The sequence below is a fragment of the Spea bombifrons genome, chromosome 13, assembly GCF_027358695.1.
Source record: "Spea bombifrons isolate aSpeBom1 chromosome 13, aSpeBom1.2.pri, whole genome shotgun sequence".
Lineage (NCBI taxonomy): Eukaryota > Metazoa > Chordata > Amphibia > Anura > Pelobatidae > Spea > Spea bombifrons.
The window spans coordinates 11,842,678-11,852,473 of record NC_071099.1 but is presented as its reverse complement, the minus strand read 5'-3'; the positions used below and the strand labels follow the sequence as shown (position 1 = coordinate 11,852,473).

The window sequence follows — 9,796 nt, the reverse complement described above, 5'->3', positions numbered from 1 at the left end:
ATAGGATGTGCAAACGCACAACAGGCTTTCCAAGACATGAGATCGGTCATTAATATTCATAAGTCGAGGAATACGGAGACGTCTTTCCGGGTTCTAAACGGGAACATTTAGAATTCCAAGACTTAGATCACGAGCGCCATCTAGTGGACTCAGTAGACATTACACTTAGTCCATGGGGGGGTGAAATTAGGAGCTTTGGTTCCACTCTTTCAATATCTGTTGTTAGAGGAGAAGACATACGAGTGTGCGTGGTTTATTACGTCTTCTGATAGTATCAAGGAGGACTCTGGTTACCTGTTTACCCAAACGGTATCAACTCCAGAGTTATAGGACTCTATCGACAAGAGGCACATACATGGCCAATGGCCACAAAATTCTGCTTAAGTTGGTCAATGAAAAAAAGAAATAAAAAAAAAAATTCAAGGGACTTCTTGTTAAAAGCCATTCGCAGAAATAAAGAAGATACAGAGACCAAAATTTGTTTTTTATTTTGTTTTTTAATTTCCATCATAGTTATACAGTGACGACACCATGAAAACATCCATTTAAACGACGCATTGAAGGATTTTTTCCGCAGAGACGCAGGTATTTTAGGAGCTGGTTGAAGCGCTGGAGACCGACGTGTTGGACCTTCCCATTATTTCATATTTAGGATCAGAAAGCGACCTCCTTCCGACATTTTCCCAAATCGCATTTCCTTTTGTAAACCTAAAAGTTCAAAAACCTCAATGAATCAAGATTTTTCTTCCAAATGTGTAAATGCATACAAAATAACTATTAAAAAAAATACCTGGGAGCTTTCTAAGTGGACTTAACCCTTTAATAGTCCACCCCACAGCTCATTGGCCTTACTTAAGGGCTTAAATATTTTGGTTATTAATATACAAAACGTCTATCTGGATGCATGAAATGTATAATTTTTATTTATATATTTTTTCTAAGAAAGGCAAGAAACACTTTGGATGCGAGGTTTAACTAGTCCGCCAAGCCGTGCGAACCTTGGGATCCCACAAATATTTTCCACGGGCTTATTCTTAGCCAATGAGCTGCAGGATTTTTGCGGTTACGTTAATAGCTTCCAAAATCTATACGAAGCCTAAACTCCAGAAACAATAGCGAAAGCGGCGATTCATGGAAACTTATCGTAGAATTTCTAGATAACGAGGAAACACCAATTGCTTTGTTTGTGGGCAGAAAATTTTCTGGAGCAATCACACAACAAACCCACATTTATATTACACGCAGGCTTTCATCTCTCGCGTTCCACATCGCTGTGTAATTCATTCATCTGGCTGGTGGTCACAGAAAAGCCCCTCGAGGGGCTGTATCTCATATATGGACCTTACTGCTCCCTTTCCAACATTAAAGGGAAATGCTCACCATTTCTTATTCCCAGTATCAGAAAAAGAAATGTTTTTTAAAACTCCTTAACAACAATAGAACGGCTCAGTCTTAATCACTCAGCTGGACTCTCTGGCTAATGAAAGTCTATGGAGGAAGGGACTTCATTAGCATTGCCATAAAGCATCAGCTCAGTGTGGTGTTTAAGCCGGGAAAGTCACCCAAAATATCACATGACTGGCAGCAAAGGTGGCTCCAGGTCTGCAGATAAAGGGAGTTTATTGGAACAAACTTGGATTTTCACCTTTTAAGTATACGTCACGTACCTTGTAGATGAAAACTCTTTATCAATTTCATCGAGAGAGCGGCCTTTAGTTTCAGGAATAAAATAATAAATGAATATAGTGGCAAAAACCCCCATCATGCCATAGAGGAGGAACGTCCACGGCAGACCGATAGAATCTAAAGTGGGGAAAAAAGTTATACTTTAAGCTCTAAACCCCTGATGCCCCTCTCACCCCCACCCCCTGATGCCCCTCTTTTCTAGGAGGCAGGGCCGGACTGGCCCACCGGGATACCGGGAAATTTCCCGGTGGGCCGGAAGGTCCGTGGGCTGGGCGGCCATGAAGACAGCCGCTGAGCTGCCCCCCAGGCTGCCCGAAATATAATCAAATCGGCCGCTGGGTGCTGATGCGGCCGGCCGGCCGGCATCAGCACCCAGCAGCCGTGTGCGATGGCCGTCTAGTGATGGGAGCAGCGTGAGGGGTGAAAGCTCCGCCCCCTCGCACTGACCTTTCACCCCTCACGCTGCTCCCATTACTATGCGGCCATCAGATTGCTGGGAATGTAATCTGAACGGCCGATGCGTGCTGATGCCGCCGGCCGGCGCTGCTTTAATACTTTTTTTTTTACTTTATATGGCGAGCCGATCCAGCTTACCATATAAATAAAAAAAAAGTGTTAAAGCAGCTCCGGCCGGCGGCATCAGCACGCACCGGCCGTTTAGTTTACATTCCCAGCAGTCTGATGGCTGCATAGTGATGGGAGCCGCGTGAGGTGGAAGCTCCGCCCCCTCGCACTGCTGCAGCACCGGAGAACAGTGTGCAGCTACCAGGAAGTCAAAAGAAGTAGAAGGTGAGTAAAATAATTTTTTTTTTGTACTGTATAATGTTTTTTGTATTTGTTAAAATACAGGCATGTGTGTGTATGTAAGTGTGTCCCCCTATATGCCACTCTGCCTCCAGAAATGCCTTATACCCCCCTATATGCCACTCTGTCCCATGATATGCCTTTTAACCTCCTATATGCCAGAGTTGCATATAGGGGTATAAGGCTTTTCTGGATGCAGAGTGACATATAGGGGGTCAAAAGGCATATCTGGAGGCAGAGTGGCATAAAGGGGGTTAAAAGGTATATCATGGGGCAGAGGAGCATATAGGAGGGTATAAAGCATATCGGGGAGGCAGAGTGGCATATAGGGGGCATAAGGCTTTTCTGGAGGCAGAGTGCCCCATGATATGCCTTTTAACCCCCTTCATGCCACTCTGCCTCCAGAAATGCCTTATACCCCCTATATGCCACTCTGTCCCATGATATGCCTTTTAACCCCCTATATGGCAGAGTGGCATATAGGGGGTTAGAAGGCATATCATGGGACAGAGTGGCATATATTATTTTTTATTTAATATGGCAAGCTGGATCGGCTTGCCATATAAAGTAAACAAAAATGTCCCATGATATGCCTTTTAACCTCCTATATGGCAGAGTGGCATATAGGGGGTTAGAAGGCATATCATGGGACAGAGTGGCATATAGGAGGGTTGAGGCATATCAGGGAGGCAGAGTGGCATATAGGGGGGTATAAGGCTTTTCTGGAGGCAGAGTGCCCCATGATATGCCTTTTCACCCCCTTTATGCCACTCTGCCTCCAGAAATGCCTTATACCCCCCTATATGCCACTCTGTCCCATGATATGCCTTTTAACCCCCTATATGCCAGAGTGGCATATAGGGGTATAAGGCATTTCTGGATGCAGAGTGACATATAGGGGGTCAACGGCACATCTGGAGGCAGAGTGGCATAAAGGGAGTTAAAAGGGATGTCATGGGGCAGAGGGGCATATAGGAGGACATAAAGCATATTGGGGAGGCAGAGTGGCATATAGGGGGCATAAAGCTTTTCTGTAGGCAGAGTGCCCCATGATATGCCTTTTAACCCCCTTTATGCCACTCTGCCTCCAGAAATGCCTTATACCCCCCTATATGCCACTCTGTCCCATGATATGCCTTTTTAACCCCCTATATGGCAGAGTGGCATATAGGAGGTTAGAAGGCATATCATGGGACAGAGTGGCATATAGGGTATAAGGCATTTCTGGATGCAGAGTGACATATAGGGGGTCAAAAGGCATATCTGGAGGTGGAGTGGCAAAAAGGGGGTTAAAAGGCATATCACGGGGCAGAGGGGCATATAGGAGGGTTGAGGCATATCAGGGAGGCAGAGTGGCATATGGGGGGTATAAGGCATTTCTGGAGGCAGAGTGACATAGGGAGTAAAAGGCATTTCTGGAGGCAGAGTGGCATATAGGGGATTAAAAGGCATATTATGGGGCAGAGTGGAACACAGTGTGTTTCTCGGGTGTGTATAAGGGGTGCGTGTGGGTATAAGAGCTTCACCGTGAGATAAACTATATGGGGCTGGTCTCCAAATTTTTCCAGGGCTGCTTCTCAGTCCCAGTCCGGCCCTGCTAGGAGGTCAGAATGTTTGCTGGGTATGAGGGTATCGCAGGGTTCTACAGCCCTAAAAGCCCCAATAATGTGTATAGAAACAGCAGGGAACGGCTTTATAAATGAAGCTCTTCTGTATGTAACGTACGTCTATATGTTACGGTTTCTGTTTAAAGAACGATATTGGGAGACCCTACATACAGGATCCGCAGAGTAAATATACTTACCGATGACATCTAGAAAGGAAAGACTGACCAGAAGATTAGCCGCCCAGTTAAAGCTGTTGCAGAACGCAAATGCTCTTCCCCGGATTCCTTCCGGAAATATTTCACTGAGGACTAACCAGGTCACTGGGCAAAGAGAATGCAATAAAGACCAGCATTATTTTTAATTAATAAGAAGAATTGGGCATTTTATAATAAGAATCGGATTCTCTAAGATGACAGGGTAGAAAAAAGAAAGAAAGGTGAGATTTGGGAATTTAAAAACTAAATTACAAAATAACAACTAATATCGGGCAAATTTTTACAGATATTGCATATTCCAACATCCAGAGAATAAATGACCCTTAGAAACTACTTTATAGTTACTATTACAACAAATGGAGTGTTTAATTTGGAACAAAAATGCCCCGTTTTAATAAAAAGTAACTAGGAGGCGGAGTATTTTTTCTGCTGGCCTCCTATTGGTCGGAAGCAGAATCCAGGAGAACAAAAAAAACATTTTCTAAACTCAGAAACACTCATCAGCCTTAATTTTAATGACATATTTGCTTTACGCTTACTTGGTCCGAATCCAATAGAGAAAGCGCTTACAAAAGTCATCATACTCAACAGAGTAATCCAATTTAAAATAACGTGATCGTTAAGGGGCTGAGCGCCGGCAGCACGCGTCGTCCTGAACTTTGAACTGTCTTTGCTCGGCGGAAGCGACTCCTCCGTACTCCACGCACCAAAAGAAGAAGAGGTTAGGGTTGTGCGGTTGCCGGTCCCACCTGGCGGAAGCTCTCTTGTCACCGAGACGCTCTGGCGGGTTTGACGGCTCCTTGTGGTCGCTCCATCAAAGGCGTTTGGAAACATTAGAGAAGAATTAGAAAGATCCTGAGAAGGATTCATCTTGGAAAGGAATTCACAGTCTTTGCGGCTGTCCAGTTCGATGTTAAAACATAAGATCCCGATCCCGGTGAGGGAGGCGGTCATCACCAGGCACCCCGCGATAAGCAAGATTCGACGTCCGGCTCTGTCCGCGCAACTCAGGGCAACTAAAGTGGAGAGGACCTTGACCACCCCGAGTCCTACGGACGCTAGAAGGGCAGACGAATCGCTTTGGAATCCCACCGAGTGAAATATCGTCGAGGCGTAATAAAGAACGTTGGGTTGCCCTGTGAATTGTTGAAATAGGAGCAAGCCTAGACCCGCCAGAGTCCTGCTTCTCATATTATTTTTAGACTTAAAGAGATCAAAAAAAGAAAAATGTCTTTTTGGTGGATTTGGTTTGCCGTCGTCCTCAATGTCCTGCATTTCAATAAAAACACGGTCTGTAGATTTGGAAGGAAGGAAAAGGATACTGATGAATTGTATGGCGGCTGGAGAAATGGCCAGTCCAAACATATACTTCCAGCCCATATTTAAGTTTGATAGAAAGTAGTTCATTGCATAGGAAACGAGAATTCCCACGGTAACGCCCATTTCGTAGAGAGTCACGAGCATTCCGCGCTGGTGAGGGCGTACTATTTCAGAGACGTAAATGCAGCACGCCATGGATGAGATGGCTATGGCAACCCCAATGACCACTCTTCCGACGACGAGCCACCAGAAAGAATTAGACACGATTAAAATAAGACTTCCGACCAACACCACCACATTGCTGCCAAGTATTGAGGTCCTCCTTCCAGAACGGTCAATGACGAACCCTCCAAAGAGCGAAGCCAGAAGAGCGCCGACCAGCAACGCACCGACCAGGACTTCTTGTTGGGCGCAGGTGAGGTACAACGCATTCTTCAACTGAAGTAACGCTCCGGATATGATCCCCAGTTCATATCCAAATATGAGCCCACCGAGGGTGGACACAGCTGCTGCTAAAACAAGAGTAGCAGAGCTGACACCTAAAATAAAGGTAGATTTGGTTAGATACATTTGGAAGACCAGCCTGTTATAAAAAGACAACTTTATATTTCTATACATTGTCACATAGTTGCTACATAAAAGCTATACAGTAACCATTGGTGTTTGAAGGACTTATTTGAGCTTCTCTGGTGATCAGATGTGTTCAGCCTCCTATAAGGAGAACCGGAAGTATGCTTGGCTGTAAATTTGGCCAGTAGGCGCCATACCACAGAAGGGGTAACGGGTTGATTTGTTTTCTAGCTTCATACTTTGGTTTGTGACTCAACATTTCGGTCTTGCCTCGGTTGATGTTCTTCTCAACGCTCAGAGATCGGAAGCTTTGTGTGGTTGACACAAAGCTTCCGATCTCTGAGCGTTGAGAAGAACATCAACCGAGGCAAGACCGAAATGTTGAGTCACAAACCAAAGTATGAAGCTAGAAAACAAAGTTGATCTAAACCAGTAAGTGCGCTTTATATATAAAGCTCCCTGGTGCTGCCACTACCTCCTATGGTAGAAAACGGTTACATCACAGAGCGCAGTTGCCCTCATGTTAACAATTACTGATGGTGTCCTGGAAAAGCTGACTATACAGCACCCAAACTTCCAAGGACTTGGATTTCTCTTCATAATTCTGCAAATGTTTCTTTTCGACGTTATTTTCTATCACCGCATTGAGTTGTTAAGAAGTTCTGAAAACTTCCTTTTATTTAACCGCCGTAGCTTGTTTGCCTTAGACCAATTAAAGGCTATTCAAACACACGACGTGCTTACTTTGTGTCGACGTGATCCGCAAACATGTTTTTTGACTGATCGCCAGAATGTAAACAGCATTTAGAATATGTCAGAGATTTCCATGGAAGAATAAATCATAATTTAATGTGTTAAATAAAATAGAAATAATCCATACCCATTTTTGCCCCTTGATGGTCACCCAGGCAGCATCGCCCAATGTTATCGCCTCTTTAAGAGTCACCTAGAAGAAATCAGAGAATTGGTCAAAATCTAATCTGAGCTAAAAAAAAAAAAAAGGAATCAGAAATGGATTAACGTTCTAAACCATTGTTGGGTTTTACTTTACAAATAATGTTACGTTTCTTTCCACGTAACCTCCATAGTTTATGAGAAGAATGTTCTAAACATAGAATGGAGGGCGTACCTGACATTGAGTTGCTGCAACAAGAAAACATTGTCATGAGGCGGCAGAACCAGTTTATTGAGCCGGGAGCTCGTCGTAACTGAAAAGTGGTTGTTTGGGTTTCATATGAAGACCTCCTCAAGAAAAAAAAAAATAGGCCAGCGTTAGGCCAGACGGATCATGTGACGTCTTTTTAGCTTGAGTTGAACCAGTTTATTGAGCGGGGAGCTCGTTCCGCATGTTACGTTTTATTTCCGGCCAAAATAAAATGTAACAGAAAAGTCTAGGTTTGGGTTTCGTATGAAGAAGGATTCTGGTTCCTCCAGGCGTTGAGAAGGACATTTGACCTCCTCAAGAAACAAAAAATAGGCCAGCGTTAGGCCAGACGGATCATGTGACCTCTTTTTAGCTTGAGTTGAACCAGTTTATTGAGCGGGGAGCTCGTTGCGCATCTTACGTTTTTTTTCAGGCCAAAATAAAATGTAACAGAAAAGTCTAGGTTTGGGTTTCGTATGAAGAAGGATTCTGGTTCCTCCAGGCGTTGAGAAGGACATTTGACCTCCTCAAGAAAAAAAAATAGGCCAGCGTTAGGCCAGACGGATCATGTGACGTCATTTTAGGTTGAGATGAAACGGTTTATTGAGCGGGGAGCTCGTTGCGCATCTTTGGCTTCCTCAAGAAACAAAAAATAGGCCAGCGTTCGGCCAGACGGATCATGTGACCTCTTTTTAGGTTGAGTTGAACCAGTTTATTGAGTTTTTACTCAATTCTGGCTCGATTCTGGTTCCTCCAGGCATTGAGAAGGACATTTGACTTCCTCAAGAAACAAAAAATAGGCCAGCGTTAGGCCAGACGGATCATGTGACCTCTTTTTAGGTTGAGTTGATACAATTTGAAGAAACACCCCAAAGAGGAAGGAGATGTCACTTTGTATCAACGTTGCTCAAAAATAAAAGTCAGGATTGAAATCATAAAATTAGCCGAGTTACATTGTCTCAATGCTTTATTTACTATTTCCTCCCCGCCTGCGATACAGGCGTGGGAGAGCTTCGTCAGAGGAAGGCAGTTAAAATAAAATCCAGAAATCATAAGTTGTGGCGTTAGGCAGTGTCAGCGGAGTGATTTTCAGCAGACAGTAAACATCTTGGTGCTCATACCAGCCGAGAGCATTCGGAATGACACATCCAAGCCCTCTGATGTCATACATGCCTCTGATCCTGCATGATGAAATCGTTTACATTTAAAGGGATATTTACCGGTCTCTGAGGTCCAATTTTCTCACCCTTGAAGGCGTTTTTAATGAAGTATCACCCCCCCTGCTTAATGGCCAAAGTGCGTGAATTTACAAGCATACAGAAAAACACCAGAATTCAGTATTTTTTTACCTGCAGGGAATCAGAAAAAAATGCAGCTGACTTGTTCACACCTGCCAACAGTCTTGGATTTGTTGTGACACTCCCTAATTCGGTTTCCTTATATAATATATTATTACATTTTTGGATTCAGGTTTTAAACTTGGTTTTATATTTAAATGAAGGTGATCAGAATCCACGTTTAATTTATAGAAAATGGGTTTTTAAGATCTTCATTAAACCCAAAGCTACAGTACAGGGGGGGGGCTTTTTTGTTTGTATTTATTTTGGAGGGGATCGGTTTAGCAAACCACGTTTGTTTGCAGATGTTACTGAATTTATTTACCGAACGCACCTGGGCTGATCTCATCAAACGTGTTCCAATTAAAGGGACAGTATTGACTCTATAAACAATCTGGTTTGTTTTTGCCGGGGTGACCAGAATTTCCTTTTTTTAACCCCCGACACTCATGGGGAAAAGAACGTATAGTTTAGGGCTTCATTTTCCGTAAGTATCTCTGGGCTCACAGCATCATCTGATCAAACTGAATTATAACACGAATTACCTGTCCGCATGCAGATTAGTAAATAAAGCCTTATCTTATCCTAAACGCTGTTTAGTTAATAAAGCCTTACCTTATCCTAAACACAGTTTAGTTAATAAAGCATTACCGTATCCTAAACACAGTTTAGTTAATAAAGCCTTACCGTATCCTAAACACAGTTTAGTTAATAAAGCCTTACCTTATCCTAAACGCAGTTTAGTTAATAAAGCATTACCGTATCCTAAACACAGTTTAGTTAATAAAGCATTAATTTATCCTAAACACAGTTTAGTTAATAAAATATTCCAGATACCAGATTAATAGATTATAGTAAAAGATGACATTTTTTGAATTACATTAATAACCAACCAGGGTCTTAAATTATCCGTCCCACCAAAAAAAGTGATGTACAATGCTACTCTATTTCTATACGGTATTGAATAAAAATGCAGAGCTGACGTTATTCCCGTGGAATGATGGAGTTTATCGCAGATTAGCGCGGACGAGTTATACTCACGGGAGGGTATGGCATGGAGTGTGCATTCCTGCAGGCTTCAGACTCTGGAAGGTGTTCGGCGGTCACTCACTC

General features: G+C 43.3%; 1 protein-coding gene across 2 annotated transcripts; it reads right to left on the bottom strand.

Moving 5' to 3' along the window:
* Positions 1–477: 477 nt before the first annotated feature.
* Positions 478–9,796, bottom strand: SLC2A10 (solute carrier family 2 member 10). 2 transcript variants are annotated; one of them, XM_053453306.1, is made up of 6 exons: positions 9,725–9,796; positions 7,083–7,148; positions 4,852–6,171; positions 4,295–4,417; positions 1,668–1,803; positions 478–708 (listed from the first exon to the last, which is right to left on the bottom strand). In XM_053453306.1, the coding sequence occupies exons 2-6, from the start codon at positions 7,084–7,086 to the stop codon at positions 591–593; spliced, it is 1,701 nt and encodes a 566-aa protein (XP_053309281.1). In that variant the 5' UTR covers positions 7,087–7,148; positions 9,725–9,796; the 3' UTR covers positions 478–590. The 2 variants fall into 2 exon arrangements, with proteins under 2 accessions (XP_053309281.1, XP_053309280.1); XM_053453305.1 differs by lacking the exon at positions 9,725–9,796 and adding an exon at positions 7,332–7,399.

What these genes read in the sequence shown, in the direction of transcription:
- SLC2A10 (XM_053453306.1), bottom strand. An exon ending in CTCTATTGGATTCGGACCAA is followed by an intron (nt 4,418 to 4,851) that starts GTAAGCGTAAAG and finishes CTCTTTGCCCAG; the next exon opens with TGACCTGGTTAGTCCTCAGT. An exon ending in TTCCTTTCTAGATGTCATCG is followed by an intron (nt 1,804 to 4,294) that starts GTAAGTATATTT and finishes TCCCCACTTTAG; the next exon opens with ATTCTATCGGTCTGCCGTGG.